The sequence below is a fragment of the Nyctereutes procyonoides genome, unplaced genomic scaffold (assembly GCF_905146905.1).
Source record: "Nyctereutes procyonoides isolate TBG_1078 unplaced genomic scaffold, NYPRO_anot_genome, whole genome shotgun sequence".
NCBI classification, from domain to species: Eukaryota; Metazoa; Chordata; class Mammalia; order Carnivora; family Canidae; genus Nyctereutes; species Nyctereutes procyonoides.
Window position 1 is genome coordinate 57,439,683 of NW_026575125.1, and position 21,406 is coordinate 57,461,088.

Sequence of the window (21,406 nt, forward strand, 5' to 3'; positions counted from 1 at the left end):
TTTTCTGTGTAATAAATGTATGTGTAACTGTTCAGAAATTAAAAACAAATATTTCAGATGTGTTCCCAAGATATTTTACTGAGTATTTCTTATAAGGCAAATCCAGATTTTTCCTCCTTATTGAAAAACTGTTCTGGCTGGCTACATTGTTTGTTTATATGGGTCTGGCAAACAGAAAGTAGGCTTCAGTATTTTTTGTAGTTCACTAACTTATTTCCTGACAAGTACTTTGTGAAGATTAAATCCAGAAATGAAAGGTGCTAGCGTAAAAGTGTAGTTTTATTTGAAAACCATGGTAAGAATCTGCTTTATTAGTTAATTTATTTAATTTATTTGATGTGAGTATAGTTGACACACAATGTTATATTAGTAAAAGGTGTACAACAAGGTGATTCCACAAGTTTATATGTTATGCTATGCTCACCACAAGTGTAGCTGCTGTCACCATACAGTGCTATTACAATATCATATACTATATACCTTATGCTGTGCCTTTTGTTCCCATGACTTATTCATTCCATAAGTGGAAGCTTGTATCTTCTACTCGCTTTTACACAATTTGCCCATACCCCTATCCTCCTCCCCTCTGGCAACCATTAGTTTGTTCTTTAAGTACAGCCTTTTTAAAAAACGTGTGTGTGTGTGTGTGTGTGTGTGTGTGTGTAGGTATGGATAGTTTTCTGAGTTCAGGGAATATTTATATATAAAGAATACAGACCTATATTTTTGCTATTGCTCAATCATGGTTCATATCTTAGAGAGTTAATATCTATACTATGATAGAATTGTGGTTACTCTAAGAAACCAAATATCATTTGTGTCAAGGATATTTCATTGCTTTTTCCTGTCAGAAAAAGTAAATACAGCTTGGGGAAAAAAAGGAGTAGTGATTAATGGTATACCGAGATAATATATGCTTGCATATGCCATTTCTATGCTGTGTTGGGGGAATATTTTAGGTATGCTATGGATAGGCAGATAGGGATTTTTTAAGCACATAAACTGCAAATCAGTCTGTCAGTCAAATCATTTAACTTCTGTGGGAGAAGAGGGTAGAACAATACTAGATTTTTACACACAGAAAAAATGTAAGCCTTTTAACATTCCCTTTTGGTTGGTTAGGTGGGTAGGTGCAACCTTGGATATTTATTACTTGGGCGCCTCAGGATATGAAAGTGTTGGCCAGAGGAAATGTATAGGAAAATGGCAAAATGGTCTAAGGAATAAAGCATCTGATTGGAAAAAACAGGCAAAAGGAACAAATAATTTGAGAAAGAGGTCTTGGAAATCAGGTTATGTATTCTTGCAAAGAGTGGCAAAAGTGGAAGATTTATTTGTTTGTATTGTATCATTCTCATTCCAAAAAGGATTAGAGACAAAGTAGATAGGTTACTTACCTTGGTAATGTGGGTTTTAGTTCAAGGTGAATGCATGGAGAGAATGGGAAGAACCCAGTTTTCATACTGCAAAAGTTTTTCTCTTAACTTGAGCTGTTGACTTGCTGCCATCTTGCAGGGGAAGCTTCATTCATCTCCTTGTGGAATAATATATACTTGGGCAGCTCAGTGGGATAATCATTTCAATTCCTGTCTCTAATGTTGATATCGAGTAAGCATTTTCAATAATATTTATCAAGTCATTCAAGTTCCTATATCCTAGTGAAAAATATCTTGCCTCAGTAATAGTTTATACATATAAGCTTTTAGGCTTTTAGTATGTAATAGCTCTTTTTTAAAAGGATTTTATTTATTTATTCATGAGAGATACAGAGAAAGAGGCAGAGACATAGATAGAGGGAGATGCAGGCTCCTCAAGGGGAGCCTGATGTGAGACTCAAACCCAGAATCCTGGGATCATGCCCTGAGCCAAAGGCAGATGCTCAACCACGGAGCCACCCAAGTGTCCCTGTAATAGCTCTTAATAGCATTGTTACTATATGTATTAAGTAATATTTTACCTTAAAGCTCTAATCTGGACTAAAATTTATACTACTTTCTTTCTAGGACAGCCAGTAGAGGGGACTTCATGTTTTCTGCGGATCGTTTGGTAGGTGGAGTCTTTCCTTTTTTGTTTTATTGTTCCTAGTGATATAATCATCGTAGGCCAACTGACCTTTTTGTTTTAGAGAATTCTGGGCATGAGAGAGATTGTGCCAAGTAATCGTCATCCTGGTAGACTTCTGAAGTGTTGTTTCTGCTCTTTCATTAAGGCTGTGCCTCAATCCATTTAACCTCAAAGCATTGCCCATGAATTCATTCTCTATAATTCTAAGGTACTTCTACCTCTCAAGTGGATCTTGGCAACCCTTAAAGACCTCATCTTAGGGCAGTGAAGTGAAGTACGTTAAAAGAAAATCAAAGATACAAGGAGACCTAGAAGTTACCCTTGTGGTATACATTTAATACAGAAAAACTAATATCCTTCTTGTAGTTTTCATGGGAGGTTATTTATTTTGCCTTTTCTGTATTATCCTCACATGTGAAATACTAAGTTGGACTGTGTATACTTTCCTCAGAGGCTTCCTGTTAAGGACTGGTCAAGCCCAATTCAATTTGCTTATTTATTTTTTAGATTTGTGAAGGAAACCTTTTTTTTAAAATTTATTTTTTAATTTAAATTCAATTAGCCAACATATAGTAAGTACATCATGGGTTTCAGATGTAAAGCTCAGTAATTCATCAGTTGCATATAATACCCAGTGCTCATCCCATCAAGTGCCTTGCTTGGTGCCTGTCACCCAGTCACCCCGTCCCCCCACACCTCCCCTTCTGCAACCCTTTGTTTTCCAGTCAGGAGTCTCTCCTGGTTTGCTTCCTCTCTAATTTTTCCCCACTCATTTCCTGCCCCCTTCCTCCATGGCCCCTTTCACTATTTCTTATATTCCACACATAAGTGAGACCATATGATAATTGTCTTTCTCTAATTGACTTATTTCACCCAGCATAATACCCTCCAGTTCCATCCACGTCGATGTAAATGGTCAGTATTCATCCTTTCTGATGAGCCCAATTCAGTTTAGCTAGTGTGATCTGAGAGGATCTCAGGCCGAATTGGGTTGTTTTCAGGTAAAGCATTGCATTTCCTTCTTGTGTGCTCAGTGCTTGGAATAAGGTTGACACATTTTCTGCTGTGGTTATTAGTATTTATCTATTTATGAAATATTTACTGAACTCGAGTTAGGCATTGGGCTAGGCTGTGTTGCAGGGAGAGGAGATAACAGCCGCAAAGAATATGGACATTGTTCCTGATCTCATGGAGTTTACATTCTAAATGCTGTTGTCAGTTTTTAGTTTGGGAAAGAAAGAAAAGTGGCTTATTAACTTCACAGGTGTAATCAGAGAATAGACAATAATTATTAAAGGGAACGTGATGGGGGAAAAGGCATGAAACTTTAGATTTTCCATGGGGAAAATCTTAATTCCCAAGTACAGGCAGCTCCTCTTATGCTTTTGGATTTAAGTATTCCTGGTTCAGAGGCCACTTAATTTATAATCATTTGAGCTTCCAGGGGCAGTAATAACCCTTGGCTTGCATTAAGGTCAATGTAATGGACCCTCCTGGAGTGATAGGTCATTCGGTCTTTATGCTTTTATCAAACCAAAGGAATAGGTTCAAGGAGGAAGGAACCTGTGTCATTGGCTGTCATGGAGAAAACAGAAGTCTTGGTGTTCATTAGTAGAAAATGGTTCCTCTTCCTTTTGCTTTCTTTGCCTTCTGTCTATAGAAGGTAGGAGTTAAGTTCATGGTTATTGTAAAATGCTTACCTGAAAGGGCAGGCATTCTATCTTGACCAAATAAGACAATAAGGAGTTGTGGCATAATTCACATGAGGGGATGGCAATTTGGACCTCTCTCTTCTCTGCAGTTGACTCTGAAGGTTCTGATATTGGGGATGTATGCAGAGGGTCTTTCATGGTTGTGGTTGGGACTGGAGCTATTTAGGTTTCTGGTGTTGAGGATTTCTAGTTCACTGTTCTAGCACAAGGGTTCCATTATAGTTGACATTAATTCTATCATGGATATATCAGGATTGGCTTCCCTGGCACTCAGATCTTGAGTTCTTTATATTTAGTCACCCTTCTGGTTTTATGTTCTCCTATAAGGCCTGGACACATTAATTTCTGTCCTAGAGATGCAGGAGATAGGCAGGAGGTAAGACTCTTTAGAATAGTGTTATTGGGAGGGGTGCCTGGGGGGCTCAGTCCATTAAGCATCCAACTCTTGATTTCGGTTCAGGTCATGATCTCAGGGTTGTGAGATTAAGTCCCAGGTTAGGCTCTGCGCTCAGTGGGAAGTCTGCTTGAGACTCCTCCACCTGCCCCTCCCCCACCTCATGCTCTCTCTCCAAGGATGACTCTTGTCACTTGTAGTTTTGCATCTCTCATAATAATATCGGCTGGACTAACTGAATGAGAATCAGAAGGCATACTTGAGCCTTTTGGTGGCAATCATGTGCCTTCCCAAGGTTGGATACCTAGCAGCAAGAAGCCAAACATTTGGGTCTATTTCTGCATCTAACCTATGATAGGTGCCCCCTTCCTACCTCCATAATCTAAACCCTTGCCTGTTGTGCCTAGTGTTCAGCTCCTGAAGCTAACAGCTAACAGTAGACCTAGCAGGTTCTCAACTTACTCTTCTTTTAACTCTGTAGATCAGACTTGTTGTGGAAGAGGGATTGAATCAGCTGCCATACAAAGAATGCATGGTGACCACCCCAACAGGTAACTAGGACTGTTACTCTCAGATTCTCATCATGAAAACTCTGAGAATTAGGGGGGAAATGGAAAACAGCAGTCTGAGTAAATCAGTATGCAAAATGAGGAGTCTAGGTGGAGCTGTTCTTTTAAATAACTTAATAAACTCAGAGACATTTAGTAAAAAATCTATGTGGGTGACTTTTTGGTAATGAATTGCTTGTCAATTCAAGTTAAAGGTTAATAAATATTCTTTAGCATGCAAGTGTTGCCTTTGATGACAGCCCATTGGGACCAGAGTTAAGAATTGCTGGCAGCTTATCTTCAACTCTGTGGGAGAAGCTACCAGTATTCATAAATGGGTGGGTTGGTTTGGCATTGAAACTCCAGGTAGGGATCCCTGGGTGGCGCAGTGGTTTGGCGCCTGCCTTTGGCCCAGGGCGCGATCCTGGAGACCCGGGATCGAATCCCACGTCGGGCTCCCGGTGTATGGAGCCTGCTTCTCCCTCTGCCTGTGTCTTTGCCTCTCTCTCTCTCTCACTGTGTGCCTATCATAAATAAATAAAACAAAAAAAAATTTTGAAACTCCAGGTAAAAGAGCGAGAAGTGAAAAAAGACAAAGAAAACTAGATATGATGAGATTTGAAGAGAATATTTTGTTTTACTCTAATAGAACACAGCTGAAGATCCTTATTTCAGGGATTTGAAATTCTGATTTTCTCCTTTAGTAAATAATGGAAGCTGTTCTATTCAAAGGTTAACTTTAGGAAAATTAGGGTCTCGAGCTTGTCGCATCATAATTGATACAAATTCAGGATGACCCTAAGGGTTGAACATGTCTTGGTAACTACTTCAACCTCTGTCTCCTGCTTTTTAAGGCAGAATGGAAGCTCATAAAAAGGGTTGGAATGAGGAGGCTCTCTGCTGTAGCTCACAGTGAGTTCCCAGTTTGAATTGATGGGGTTTTATAGCACTTCCGAGTGCAATGATTCCCCTCTGAATTCAAATTGAGGAATGTGTACATGAATATCAGTCCTATTCCTAGTTGGTGAAGTCCACATCTCCCAATTCTCCCCACAGGTTTCTTATGGGGGATTAAGAAATAACTGAAAAATCATGACTTCTCATTACCTAAGAGGTTATACAGAATGTCTAGACAATGGTTGCTCTGTACCCACTGGCTTTAAGCTATAGACACTTTAAAAATATGTGGATTTCTCTAGTAATGAAAGATAAATTCTTTGATTTTATTCCCCAATAGGATACAAGTATGAAGGAGTGAAATTTGAGAAGGGAAATTGTGGTGTCAGCATAATGAGAAGCGGTAGGTTTGCATATATGTGATTCTTGTCTCTTCGCACACATAGAAACAGTTGTCCAGGAGAGAGGTGGGCTTGTCTGCCATAATTGCATCCCGCCTTCACAAAAATCTCACCACCTGTGTTGTCTGTCCTCATGGTGGCCTGTGTTGCTGAGCTTGACTAATTTTAACTATAAAGCATCTACTCTACTGGCCTGCCCCCATGGGTAAGCCACTTTCAGAGAGCTTCAGGGTGGGATAGGAGGATAAGATAGTGCTGTCTTGGGGAGAACAGGGGAGCTTAAAAACTGATAGAATATGGCACAAATTCAGGCCTGCAGAACTCTGAATACCTGACTGGAGAAATAATTTGTTTTGTTTTAATTTCTTTTGTAGGGAACAGAATAATCCTACCCTACTAGGAGCTGGAGTGAATGGCTTATTCAGTGTTTTTAGTTTTATAGTTGCTGTGTATGTTACCATATGGCAAAAGCACTTAACTGTTATTAACTCTAGGTATTTCCAATTGCTTGTCTTATAAATGTTGTATTTGTCTTTGAGTCCAACTGATTATTCTTTTAAACCAGACTTTGTGCAACAAAATTATGTGCCACTTTTTCGCAACGGGTTTGCCGCCAGAACACAGGTGTCGTGAAAACCACCGCTAAACCTAAACCAAAATGGGAAAGGAAAAGACTCACATCAACATCATCGTCATTGGACTGGTAGATTCGGGCAAGTCTACCACTACTGGCCATCTGATCTACAAATGTGGTGGGATCGACAAAAGAACTATCGAAAAATTTGAGAAGGAGGCTGCTGAGATGGGAAAAGGCTCCTTCAAGTATGCCTGGGTCTTGGATAAACTGAAAGCTGAATGTGAACGTGGTATCACCATTGATATCTCCCTGTGGAAATTCGAGTCCAGCAAGTATTATGTATGTGACCATCATTGATGCCCCAGGACACAGAGACTTTATCAAAAACATGATTACAGGCACATCTCAGGCTGACTGTGCTGTCCTGATTGTTGCTGCTGGTGTTGGTGAATTTGAAGCAGGTATCTCCAAGAATGGGCAGACCCATGAGCATGCCCTTCTGGCTTATACACTGGGTGTAAAACAACTAATTGTTGGTGTTAACAAAATGGATTCCACTGAACTTCCCTACAGCCAGAAGAGATACGAGGAAATCGTTAAGGAAGTCAGCACCTACATTAAGAAAATTGGCTACAACCCTGACACAGTAGCATTTATGCCAATTTCTGGTTGGAATGGTGACAACATGCTGGAGCCAAGTACTAACATGCCTTGGTTCAAGGGATTTAAAGTCACCCGTAAAGATGGAAATGCCAGTGGAACCACACTGCTTGAAGCCCTGGATTGCATTCTGCCACCAACTCGTCCAACTGATAAGCCCTTGTGTCTGCCTCTCCAAGACGTCTACAAAATTGGTGGTATTGGTACTGTACCAGTGGGTCGAGTGGAGACTGGTGTTCTTAAGCCTGGTATGGTGGTCACCTTTGCTCCAGTCAGTGTTACAACTGAAGTAAAGTCTGTTGAAATGCACCATGAAGCTTTGAGTGAGGCTCTTCCTGGGGACAATGTGGGCTTCAATGTCAAGAACGTATCTGTCAAAGATGTTCGTTGTGGCAACGTGGCTGGTGACAGAGAAAATGACCCACCAATGGAAGCAGCTGGCTTCACAGCTCAGGTGATTATCCTGAACCATCCAGGCCAAATCAGTGCTGGATATGCACCTGTGCTGGATTGTCACACAGCTCACATTGCTTGCAAGTTTGCTGAGCTGAAGGAAAAGATAGATCGTCGTTCCGGAAAGAAGCTGGAAGATGGTCCCAAGTTCTTGAAATCTGGGGATGCTGCCATTGTTGATATGGTTCCTGGCAAACCAATGTGTGTTAAGAGCTTCTCTGACTATCCTCCTCTGGGCCATTTTGCTGTTCGTGACATGAGACAGATGGTTGCTGTGGGTGTCATCAAAGCAGTGGACAAGAAGGCAGCTGGAGCTGGCAAAGTCACCAAGTCTGCCCAGAAAGCTCAGAAGGCTAAATGAATATTATCCCCAATACCTGCCACCCCAGTCTTAATCAGTGGTGGAAGAACCGTCTCATAACTGTTTGTGTCAATTGGCCATTTAAGTTTAATAGTAAAGACTGGTTAATGATAACAATGCATCATAAAACCTTCAGAAGGAAAGGAGAATGTTTTGTGGATCATTTTTTTTTCTTTTTGTGCGTGTGTGGCAGTTTTAAGTTATTAGTTTTTAAAATCAGTACTTTTTAATGGAAACAACTTGACCAAAAATCTGTCACAGAATTTTGAGACCCATTAAAACAAAAGTTTAATGAGAAAAAAAATTATGTGCCTGTAATTAGAATGTCTGCCTGTTATATGGGGATGGTTACTTCCATTCAGCAACTTAATAAATACATAAATAAATTAATTAACAAATTAATTAATTAATTTTTTACAAGATCCAAGCTTCAGTGGAAGCCTCATTTGCTTGCACTGGAGACGATGGATATTTTCACATATAAGCATTGCCTTTTCTCTGGCTGTGTATTTCTTTTGGTGAACAATTGAAGGCCTCAAGTAAAATAGGAGCTTTAAGCTCCTTTTTTTTTAAAAAAATATAAGATAGCTTTTAAGCAATGATAGGATTTTCAGGACAATGTTATTTAACTTTTTAAAAACTGGTGAAGACGGGGATCCCTGGGTGGCGCAGCGGTTTGGCGCCTGCCTTTGGCCCAGGGCCCGGTCCTGGAGACTTGGGATTGAGTCCTATGTCGGGCTCCCGGTGCGTGGAGCCTGCTTCTCCCTCTGCCTGTGTCTCTGCCTCTCTCTCTTTCTCTCTCTGTGACTATCATAAATAAGTAAAAAAATTAAAAAAAATAATTAAAAACTGGTGAAGACAATGGAGATGGGCTTTTAAGGCATTTTTTCTTCTATTTTAGTCCAGTTCCTGCTCTAAAGGTAACAGCATCCTCACAGCCCTAGTATATAGCAGATGACCTTGGGGTAATGCATAGACAGGGTTATTTTTTAATCTTATTAGCTATTGGTTGATTTTCATATATTTTAGAAACTGTTTTTATGTTTACAACAGTGATAGAAAGTTTCCTCTTAAAATAAATGTAAATGAAAATAGTTTATTTAAAGAAAAATATTAAGTAAATAACAGTACAGATCGAATTCTGATATAGCCTAAAATCTTGAGGATGGTGTGAGAGTGATTCACTTTTGGCAACCTTCCTTAAAGGAATTTAGACTAAAAATAACTGTGTTCAGAAACCAAGAGGGTAGTACTAGTGTTTGTTATGTTTCTTGGGGGAGGAGAAGGAAGGAACTTGAAAGCCAGCAATAAAACTAGCTTATCCTATTTTCATTGACCAGCCCTTAATCTGGTTTACTTGACCTGCACTAAGTATAAAATAAGAGCATATCAGAAATAAAAGTTCTTAGCTTAAGAAGAATTGCTCCCATCTTGACAATGTTCTTTTTGTATTAATAATGGCCACACACACTCTGCTTTGGTCTATTTTGGGACTTCAATTCTGTCAACTCTTTTTTTTTCTTTTTAAAAATTTCTGTCTTCAAGGTGAGGCAATGGAACAAGGTTTACGAGACTGCTGTCGATCCATACGAATTGGGAAGATCCTGATTCAGAGTGATGAAGAGACACAAAGAGCCAAAGTATATTATGCTAAGTTCCCCCCAGACATTTACCGGAGAAAAGTCCTTCTGATGTATCCAATTCTCAGTGAGTGGCTGGAGTTTAATTTGTATACTTTGTTTATGGTTTAAATCAATTTGACTTAGTGACTGTCTTTTAGATACCCTTATATAAAGGCAAAACTGATTCTAAATGTATTTTTTCTCAGTTGGATTTGGAGTTGCCCTGGGCAGTTAACTGGGGAATTTTTTTTTAATTTTTATTTATTTATGATAGTCACAGAGAGAGAGAGGCAGAGACACAGGCAGAGGGAGAAGCAGGCTCCATGCACCAGGAGCCCGACGTGGGATTCAATCCCGGGTCTCCAGGATCGCGCCCTGGGCCAAAGGCAGGCACCAAACCGCTGCGCCACCCAGGGATCCCCTAACTGGGAAATTTTTATTGTGTAATAAGAGAATATACATTGTCTAAACTTTATTAGCTCCAAAGAACTTTTGTTTTAAAATGAATGAAAGCTCTAAAGCAAAGGATCTGAGGCAAAATATATAGAACACAGAAAATTTATTGAAATATGTCCCTTCTCTAGCCCAATTAATATAGCAATGAATTTCTCAAGGATTTATCCTCTCTAAAAGTAATTTTTTTCTCCTATTCTGTTTTATGAGCTTAATCAGATCACAAACAGCATTGTCTCCCAAGGTTGGTAGTGGAGGGTGGGTGTCAAATTTGATATCTCAAATATCGAATAAATTTGGGGTTTGTTGTGTATTTGAAAGCTGAAAAGTGTGTGTATGATGTCCATTATTGAAAATAACACCATGGATTGTGCATCTGGGGTTAGGCATCCAACTCTTGGTTTTGGTTCAGAATCGTGAAATCAAGCCCAGCATCAGGCTCCGCCCCCTACTCTCTCGAATAAAGGAATAAATGAATGAGTAAATAAATAAAATCGTTAAGAAAAGAATGTCATTGATAAAGACCACACACCTTCAAATGAAGCTTTGCCTCGTGTTTTATGTCAGATTTCTAAATTGCCTTTATTTAACAATAAACTTCAAATATGTTTTGAGATAAATGTTAAAGTTGCTAATGCATTTGGTTATCTTTTGATTTCAGGTACTGGAAATACTGTAATTGAAGCTGTAAAGGTTCTTATAGAACATGGAGTTCAACCCAGTGTTATCATCCTACTTAGTCTGTTCTCTACTCCTCATGGTGAGTTCAGCATGAGGTGGTTACTGGGGCTCCAGATGGTCATGGGTTGGGTGAGTGTATATCTGTCCAGACTCTCATCATGAAGAAAAGTTCATTTGCTTCCTCCACATTAAATCTATATCTAATATTGGTAGTTCATAACTTGTGTTTATCATCTCTAAGCTTAGTGATAACAGTATTTTTATACCATTCTAATGTTCAAATTCATATGGAAAAGTATGAACTAACCCCTTTGAGGGGGATTGCAGTTGTTTTCCTGGTATTTTTGTATGGGTGGAGCCTGCAAATGGCTGAAATGTCCCTGTTTTTCCTGACTTCTCACCTGAGCCTGAGAACTGCTTCCAAACAGTAAGAAACTTGAGGTTCTGTTTAGCCTTGTGGTCTTGTTACATAAACTTTCCAGTATGAAGCAAAGAACAGAAGTTTTCTAAGTTCTACTTCTGTCCAAAGGGCATAATGGTAGAACTGTGTTCTCCATTTCCTCAGGAAAGTCAGCCTAATATAAGGTCCTAGTTTTTTGCTATACAATCGAGGACATATGTGAAAGTATCCTAAGAAAATAATCAGACATACATATAGAAATTTAGCCTTTGGGGTATTCACTGCAGAGTTATATTTAGTGTAAAAGAAATTTGAGGGACGCCTGGGTGGCTCAGCGGTTGATCATCTGCCTTTGGCTCAGGGCATGATCCTGGGATTCGAGATTGAGTCCCACATCAGGCTCCTTGCAGGGGGCCTGCTTCTCCCTCTGCCTGTGTCTCTGCCTCTCATGAATAAATAAATAAAATCTTTAAAAAGAAGTGAAAGTTGACTTACAATAAAGAAATGTCTAAATAAATATAGATTCAAAGGATGTAATATTCTGTAACTGTTAACTCATATTTTCAAATATTTAATAACATTGAAAATCTCCATGTAAATGTAAAAAAGCATGTTTAAAACATAACAGCATTAGAATAACGTAAAATATTATCACCAAGTTTAGAGAGGACTAATACATATTATGACTGTTATGACTACCAAAATCAGATTTGGACTTAACATAGAAGCTAATAAGTCTTTCCTTAGCATGAGAGGCTAGACAGATGCATAATCTATTTCAATTTTCATTTTAAAATACACACTATATCAATGGTGGTTATCTTAAGATGGTGAGACTCTAAGCAATTCATTTTATTTTTTAAGGTTTTTCTTTGTATTTTACAAATATTTGACAAGGAATTTGTATTTGTTTCATAATTGAAAAGAAAGAGAAATATATAGCTTCTAGCTAGGGTGTTTCCTCATTTCCAAAAGTTCCCAGTCTCAGCCAACCTTGAAGAGGCTATAGTGTATACAATTGGGAGGGCTGCTTTCAGTAGACCATTGATTATTTTGTTGTTTCATAATAAAAATTTACCTGTAGTTCAAATGTTGATGGTGACAAAGGGCAATTTGCTTTGTCATATATATATATATATATATATATATATATATATATATATATATATACAGCAGAGGTAGCACTGTAAACATTAAGATAATCAAATAATTACTGGGTTTTCTGCCTTTGGAAGTTGAAAAGTAACTATTAGTTCCAAGAGTATACATTAGAATAATATACTATTCTTTGACATTACAGATGAAAAAAGTCATATTCTGTGGCAGCATTGCTATGGTTTTTTAGTTTGGTGAAGCTACTAGCTAGTCCTTTTTCCTGCAACCCCAAAGCTAAAGTCCTAACTTCTAAAAGCTAGCTCACTCTGACATACCAAGGAAGTTTTTACACTTGTTTTGCAGGGTTGCAGTTGAGAAACCATCATCTTATATATGATCCTGTTTCTGGAAAGGGTTGTATTCTTTTTTTTTAAATTTTTTTTTATTTATTTTTGATAGTCACAGAGAGAGAGAGAGAGAGAGGCAGAGACACAGGCAGAGGGAGAAGCAGGCTCCATGCACCGGGAGCCTGATGTGGGATTCGATCCCGGGTCTCCAGGATTGCGCCCTGGGCCAAAGGCAGGCGCCAAACCGCTGCGCCACCCAGGGATCCCGAAAGGGTTGTATTCTTTCTATTCCATCTGCCTTTAATTTTTTTCTGGTTTTATTTATGTTTATTTTTGTATATTTTTTTATTGGAGTTCAATTTGCCAACATAGAACACCCAGTGCTCATCCCATCCAGTGCCCCTCTCAGTCCCTGTCACCCACTCACCCCATCCACCTGCCCACCTCCCCTTCTACTACCCCTTGTTCATTTCCCAGAGTTAGGAGTCTCTCATGTTCTGTCACCCTCTCTGATTTTCCCATTTTCTCTCCTTTCCCCTATAATCCCTTTCACTATTCTTTATATTCCCCACATGAGTGAAACCATATAATGTTTGTCCTTCTCTGATTGACTTACTTCACTCAGCATAGTACCCTCCAGTTCCATCCAAGTTGAAACAAATGGTGGGTATTCATCTTTTCTAATGGCTGAGTAATACAATGGGATATTACGCATCCATCTGCCTTTAAAATGAAACAAAACAAAGCAAAGACTCTCCAGGGAGAAAGTTGCTATAACTGTATGTATTTTAAAAATCTTGGTTAGAAAACAATTTGATTCAAGGAATTTATCAGTGAATGGGTGGAGGCATAGTGTGATGATTGTCAAAGTTTTTCAGATATCAGACATGTAAACTAAGAGATTAGTCAAATCTGACTAGGTATTTAAAGGTCATTGCTTTCTGTCTTCTGTCTATATTATACCTAGTGACTATAAAATTCCTGAATTCCAGTGACTGTTACCAAAAAGTTATACCATAACAGCAATTTTCCTTTTATTTTTTGAAGGTGCCAAATCAATCATTCAGGAGTTTCCCGAGATCACAATTTTAACTACTGAAGTTCATCCTGTTGCGCCTACACATTTTGGACAGAAATACTTTGGGACAGACTGAGTTACCAAAGGAAAATTAATTATCTTGTGTAATATTACATTTAATGTTTGAGTTTCTACTTGTTTTATTAATTCACTTGAGGGATGGCAGAGAAAATTTTGCTTTGTAATTTTTGGGAGTGAGTATAGTAAAGAGGAACTATTTGAGGTTTATTTAATTTATTTGGTTATTTCTTTATTGTTGGTACCAAATTCAATAGGGAAGTACACACAACTCTTAGAAAATATTTTAATAGTATTCTTATGCAAGTTGATGATCCCTCAGGGCATAGAAACTATTTCCTAATATATTTTTAAGTAGGCTCCACACCCAGCATGGAGCCCAGTGTGGGGGCTTGAACCCACAACCCTGAGATCAAGACCTGTGCTGAGATCAAGAGTCGGATATTTAATTGACCGAGCCACCCAGGTGCCCCAAAATTGTTTCATAATTTTTCAACCTCTCAGTTTGGACATTGTTAGCTGCCACAGTAAAAGCCCAAGTGAAAGTCCATTCTTTGGTCCACTATACTTTACATTTTGTTTAGTTTCCTTTTAGTTCTAGGGAAATTTCATGTTTATGGCTGTTGTCACCTGCTTCTCCTCTTTATTCCCAGTACTGTACCTGCTGGTTACTTGGAGAGGATGAAAAAAAGAATGCTTCCTGGAATTTTACATTTCCACTAATATCCTCACTCAATTAGCAGACCCAGGTTATATGGTTACCTCTTCAGTCAAGCCATTATGTTTTTCATGGCTCAATTCCTATCCTGTGCATGGTTGGTAGATGCTTTGCCAAGTATAATGCAGTGAAGAAGATGGTGAGCATTTTCAACAACTGAAACTGTAACATTTATTTACATAGATAGATTGAATCAGGGATATCTGGATGCTGACAAGGGTGGGCTAAGTACTGTTAATGCCATCAGTGCCCTAGAAAGGAATTTGTGGTAGTTTTTTGAGGTATGGGGGAAAGAACAGTTTCTTGCTGAGTTTTATGACCAATAAGTACATTAAACTGCTACATTTTTAATTTGGATATTTCATTCAATTTGGAAATGAGTTCTTTTGCATGCTTGTCAACTGTAGTTGTATTAATGTTAAAAAACCATGATATTTTTTAAATCCTTAAGATTTATGTGTGTTTATATTTAGGCCTCTGAAAGGAAGACAAACTGTTGTAGAAATCAGTGTTTGTGTGCTGAAACTTGTTTGTGAAATCCTGATCTTATTTTACATTGATATTAAACATTTTAACAGTGGCTCTGACTGATGACTTGAATAATTATACTCTCATAGCCCCCTAAGCAGCTGTTGTGGGCCTGTGTTCCAAAAAATTCAGAAAGAGCATCAGGGAGTTTCTTAGAACCAAAGCTGAGGAAAGTCAGCAACAATTAGGGGAGAGGAAGGAAAGCTGGTGTACAATGGAATGCATTTTCCCTATAGAGCCTAGGAATGCTACAAAGGCTTCACTATATTTTTTCGCTTTATTTTCAATTTTTTTAGTTTTTATTTAAATTCATTGTATGTTAGTTAACATATGGTGTAATATTAGTTTCTGGTGTTGAATTTAGTGATTCAACACTTACGTGCAATACCCAGTGCTCATCACAAGTGCACTCTTTAATCCCCACCATCTATTTAACCCATCTCCCACCCTCTGTCCCCTCTAGTCACCATCAGTTTGTTTTCTATAGTTAAGAGTCTGTTTCCTAAAAAAAAATAAAAATAAAAAAACAAGTCTGTTACCTTGTTTACCTTACTCTCCCCCATCATGGTCATTTCTTTTATTTCTTAAATTCCACATATGAATGAAATTGTACTGTATTTGTCTTTCTCTGACTTATTTCATTTGGCATAATACTCTCTAGCTCTGTCCATATCATTTCAAATGGCAATATTTCATTATTTTTATGACTGAGTAATATTCCATTATACAAATATATTCCACAACTTTATCTAATCATCAGTCCATGGAGATTGGGGGTTTTCAAATAATTTGGCTATTGTTGATAATGTTGCTGTAAACATCAAGGTACATGTATCCCTTTGAATCTGTATTTTTATATCCTTTGGGTAAATACCTAGGAGGCTAATTCCTGGGTCTTAGTGTAGTTCTATTATTAACATTTTAAGGAACCTCCACACTGTTTTCCACAGTGGTTGTACCAGTTTGCATCCCCACCAATGGTGCATGAGGCTTCCTTTTTCCTCCACATCCTCACCAACACCTTTTGTTTCTTGTGTTGTTGATTTTAGCCATTCTGAGAGATGTGGGGTGATACCTTATTGTAGTTATGATTGGTATTTCCCTGATGGTGAGTGATGTTGAGCATCTTTTCATGTCTATTAGGCATCCGTAGTTCTTCTTTGGAAAAATATCTATTCATGTCTCCTGCCCATTTCTTAACTGGATTATTTGTTTTTTGGGGTGTTGAGTTTGCTAAGTTCTTTATACATATTGAATACTAACCCTTTATCAAATAGTAATTTGCAAATTTCTTCTCCTATACTGTAGGTTGCCTTTTAGTATTGTTGATTGTTTCTTTCACTGTGCAGAAAAGCTTTTTATTTTTGTGAAGTACCAATAGTTTATTTTTGCCTTTGTTTCCCTTGCCTCAGGAGACATATCTAGAAAGAAGTTCCTTCAGCTGATGTCAAAGAGGTTACTGCCTATGTTCTTTAGGATTTTAATGGTTTATTGTCTCATTTAGGTCTTTAATGCATTTTGGTTTATTTAGGTCTTTAATGCATTTTGAATTCATTTTTTGTGTATGATGTAAGAACGTGCTCCAGTTTTATTCTTTCACATGTTGCTGTCCAATTTTCCCAACAGTTAGACTGTCTTTTTTCTGTTGGATATTCTTTCCTGCTTCATTGAAGATTAGTTCACCATATAGTTATGGGTCCATTTCTGAGTCTTCTATTCTGTTCTATTGATCTATGTGTCTACTTTTGTACCACTACCATACTACCTCAGTCACTACAGCTTTGTAATATAACTTGAAGTCTGGAATTGTGATGCCTCCAGCTTTTCTTTTCTTTTTCAAAGTTGCTTTGGCTATTTGGGATCTTTTGTGGTTCCATACAAATTTTAGAATGGTTTGTTCTAGCTCTGTGAAAAATGCTGGTAGTATTTTTTAAAATTTTTTTATTGGAGTTCAATTTGCCAACATATAGCATAACACCCAGTGCTCATCCCATCAAGTGCCCCCCTTCAGTGCCCATCACTGAGTCACCCCAACCCCCCGCCCACCTCCCCTTCCACTGCCCCTTGTTCATTTCCCAGAGTTAGGTGTCTCTCATGTTTTGTCACCCTCACTGATATTTTCACTCATTTTCTCTCCTTTCCCTTTATTTCCTTTCACTAATTTTTATATTCCCCAAATGAATGAGACCATATAATGTTTGTCCTTTTCCTGTTGACTTATTTCACTCAGCATAATACCCTCCAGGTCCATCCATGTCAAAGCAAATGGTGGGTATTTGTCGTTTCTGATGACTGAGTGATATTCCACTGTATACATAGACCACATCTTCTTTATCCATTCATCTTTCGATGGACACCGAGGCTCCTTCCACAGTTTGGCTATTGTGGACATTGCTGCTATAAACATTGGGGTACAGGTGTCCCGGCGTTTCACTGCATCTGTATCTTTGGGGTAAATCCCCAGCAGTGCAATTGCTGGGTCATAGGGCAGATCTATTTTTGACTCTTTGAGGAACCTCCACACAGTTTTCCAGAGTGGCTGCACCAGTTCACATTCCCACCAACAGTGCAGGAGGGTTCCCCTTTCTCCACATCCTCTCCAACATTTGTTGTTTCCTGCCTTGTTAATTTTCCTCATTCTCACTGGTGTGAGGTGGTATCTCATTGTGGTTTTGATTTGTATTTCCCTGATGGCCAGTGATGCGGAGTAGTATTTTGATAGGGATGCATTAAACATGTAGTTTGCTTTGGACAGTATAGACATTTCAGCAATATTTGTTCTTTTGTTCCATGAGCATGGACTGTCTGTTTCTTTGTGGCATCTTCAGTTTCTTTTTTTTTAAACTCTTTTTTTAAATTTTTATTTATTTATGATAGAGAGAGAGAGAGAGAGAGAGAGAGAGAGAGGCAGAGACATAGGCAGAGGGAGAAGCAGGCTCCATGCACTGGGAGCCCGATGTGGGATTCGATCCAGGGTCTCCAGGATTGCGCCCTGGGCCAAAGGCAGGCACCAAACCGCTGCGCCACCCAGGGATCCCTCATCTTCAGTTTCTTTCGTCAGTGTTTTATACTTCTCCGAGTACAGATTTTACCTCTTTGGTTAGGTGTATTCCTAGGTATCTTATGCTTCTTGGTATAGTTGTAAATAGGATTGAGTCCTTGATTTGTCTTTCTGCTGCTTCATTATTGGTGTATAGAAATGCAAAAGATTTCTATATGTTTATTTTGTGTCCTGCGGCTTGACTGAATTTGTTTATTTTGTTATCTAGCAATTTTTTTGTAGAGTCTTGGGTTTTCTATGTAGAGCATCAAGTTGTCTGAAAACAGTGCAAGCTTGACTTCTTCCTTGCTGATTTGGATGCTTTTTGTTTCTTTTTCTTGTCTGTTTGCTGAGGCTACAATTTCCAGTACTATCTTAAATAATAGTGGTGAGAACGGACATCCCTATCTTGTTCCTGATCATAGAGGAAAAACTGTCAGTTATTTCTCATTGAGGATGATATTAACTGTCAGCTTTTTTGTATATGGCCTTTATTATGTTGAGGTATGTTCCCTCAGTCTCTAGTTTGTTGAGGGTTTTTATAAAAAATGAACACTGTATTTTGTCAAATGATTTTTCTGCATCTACTGAGAGATCATATGGTTCTTATCCTTTCTTTTATTAGTGTGGTGTATCATCTTGATTGGTTTGAGAATACTGAAACATCCTTACAACTTAGGAATAAACTACATTTGATAGTGATGAATGATTCTTTTAATGTTCAGTTGGATTTGATTTCCTAGTATTTTTTTTTAAGATTTTATTTGAGGGCAGCCCTGGTGGCGCAGCGGTTTAGCGCCGCCTGCAGCCCAGGGCGTGATCCTGGAGACCCTGGATCGAGTCCCATGTCAGGCTCTTCAGGGTGCCTGCTTCTCCCTCTGCCTGTGTCTCTGCCTCTCTCTCTCTCTGTGTCTCTATGAATAAATAAATAAAATCTTAAAAAATAAATAAATCTTCTTAAATTAAAAAAAAGATTTTATTTGAGAGGGAGAAAGAGTGTACACAAGCAGGCGGAGAGGTGCAGAAGAAGAGAGGAAGAAGCAGACTCCCCACTGAGGAGGGAGTCTGATGGGCTCAGTCCCAGGACCCAGAGATCATGACCTGAGCTATCCAGGTGCCTCTATATTTCCTAGTATTTTATTGAGAATTTTTGCATCCATGTTCATTAAGGATTTTGGCCTGTAATTTTCTTTTTTTTACTGTGGTCTTTATCTGGTTTTGGTATCAGGGTAATGCTGGCCTCAAGAATGAGTTTAGAAGTTTTCCTTCCAATTCTGTTTTTTGAAATAGTTTGAGAAGAATAGGTATTTTTATTTTTATTTTATTTTTATAAATTTATTTTTTATTGGTGTTCAATTTGCCAACATATAGAATAACACCCAGTCCTCATCCCATCAAGTGCCCACCTCAGTAGCCGTCACCCAGTCACCCCCACCCCCCGCCCACCTCCCCTTCCAGCACCCCCAGTTCATTTCCCTGAGTTAGGAGTCTTTCATGTTCTGTCTCCCTTTCTGATATTTCCCACTCATTTTTTTTCTTCTTTCCCCTTTATTCCCTTTCACTATTTTTTATATTCCCCAAATGAATGAGACCATATAATGTTTGTCCTTCTCCGATTGACTTATTTCAGTCAGCATAATACCTTCCAGTTCCATCCATGTCAAAGCAAATGGTAGGTATTTGTCGTTTCTTTTTTTTTTTGTATTTGTTGTTTCTGATGACTGAGTAATATTCCATTGTATACATATACCATATCTTCTTTATCCCTTCATCTTTCGATGGACACCGAGGCTCCTTCCACAGTTTGGCTATTGTAGACATTGCTGCTATAAACATCGGGGTGCAGGTGTCCCGCTGTTTCATTGCATCTGTATCTTTGGGGTAAATCCCCAGCAGTGAAATTGCTGGATCGTAGGGCAGGTCTATTTTTAACTCTTTGAGGAACCTCCACACAGTTTTCCAGAGTGGCTGCACCAGTTCACATTCCCACCAACAGTGTAAGACGGTTCCCTTTTCTCCTCATCCTCTCCAACATTAGTTGTTTCCTGCCTTGTTAATTTTCCCCATTCTCACTGGTGTGAGGAGGTATCTCATTGTGATTTTGATTTGTATTTCCCTGATGGCAAGTGATGCGGAACATTTTCTTGTGTGCTTGTTGGCCATGTCTATGTCTTCCTCTGTGAGATTTCTGTTCATGTCTTTTGCCCATTTCATGATTGGATTGTTTGTTTCTTTGCTGTTGAGTTTAATAAGTTTTTTATACATCTTGGAAACTAGCCCTTCATCTGATACGTCATTTGCAAATATCTTCTCCCATTCTGTAGGTTGTCTTTGAGTTATGTTGACTGTCTCTTTTGCTGTGCAAAAGCTTCTTATCTTGACGAAGTGCCAGTAGTTCATTTTTGCTTTTGTTTCTCTTGCCTTCATGGATGAATCTTGCAAGAAGTTACTGTGGCCAAGTTCAAAAAGAGTGTTGCCTGTGTTCTCGAGAAGAATAGGTATTAACTGTTCTTCAAATGTTTGGTAGAATATACATAATATATAATATAATAGATATATATATTATATATTTATTGATTCATAAGAGACACACAGAGAGAGGCAGAGATAGGCAGAGGGAAAAGCAGACCCTTTGCAGGGAGCTTCATGCGGGATTCGATCCTAGGACCCCGGGATCACGAGCTGAGCTGAAGGCATATGCTCAACCACTGAACCACCCAGGTGCCCCTTTGCCATATATTTTTTCATGATATGATGTTGCAATTGTTTATATTTCTGTGGTGTTGGTTGTGATTTCTCCTCTCTCATTTGTGATTTTATTAGTTTGGGTCTTTTTTCTTTTTGGTAAATCTGCCTAAGGGGTTTATCAATTTTTATTTTCTTTTATGAAGCAGCTCCTGGTTGCATTGCTCCATGCTATTGTTTTTTCATTGCTATATTATTTCTATTTTGAATCTTATTATTTCCCTCCTTCTGATGGCTTTAGGTAACATTTTTTGTTCTTTTTGTAGATCCTTTAGGTGTAAGGTTAGGTCCTTTCTTTTCTCAAGCCCAGCATGTATCCTTATGATTGTTGCTTGAAATTCTCCCTCAGGCATGTTACTCTTATATCTGTTCTACTTAGATATCTGGCTGCGACCTTACCTTGTTCTTTCATTTGGGATGAATTCCTCCTTCTTGGCATTTTGTCCATGTCTCTAACTTCTCTGTGTTAAAAAAAGGCAGTTATGTTTCCTTTTCCTGAGAGTAATAACTTTATGAAGAAGGGATCATACAGGGTCCAGGGCCTGGCACTTTAGGGATTATGTCTGGTGTGTGCTTGTATACTCTGCTGTTTTGTTTGGGCTGGTCTATCCTTC

General features: G+C 38.5%; 1 protein-coding gene across 1 annotated transcript in view; it reads left to right on the forward strand.

Annotated features, from left to right (window-relative positions):
* Nucleotides 1–15,059, forward strand: part of UPRT (uracil phosphoribosyltransferase homolog) — a 60,478-nt gene extending 45,419 nt beyond the window's left edge. The window contains exons 4-9 of the mRNA XM_055338047.1: nucleotides 2,004–2,046; nucleotides 4,652–4,721; nucleotides 5,956–6,018; nucleotides 9,613–9,774; nucleotides 10,804–10,902; nucleotides 13,713–15,059. Of these exons, the coding sequence (XP_055194022.1) occupies nucleotides 2,004–2,046; nucleotides 4,652–4,721; nucleotides 5,956–6,018; nucleotides 9,613–9,774; nucleotides 10,804–10,902; nucleotides 13,713–13,819 (544 nt within the window). The 3' untranslated portion in view covers nucleotides 13,820–15,059. The remainder of the gene's footprint in view (nucleotides 1–2,003; nucleotides 2,047–4,651; nucleotides 4,722–5,955; nucleotides 6,019–9,612; nucleotides 9,775–10,803; nucleotides 10,903–13,712) is intronic.
* The last annotated feature ends 6,347 nt before the right edge of the window (nucleotides 15,060–21,406 follow it).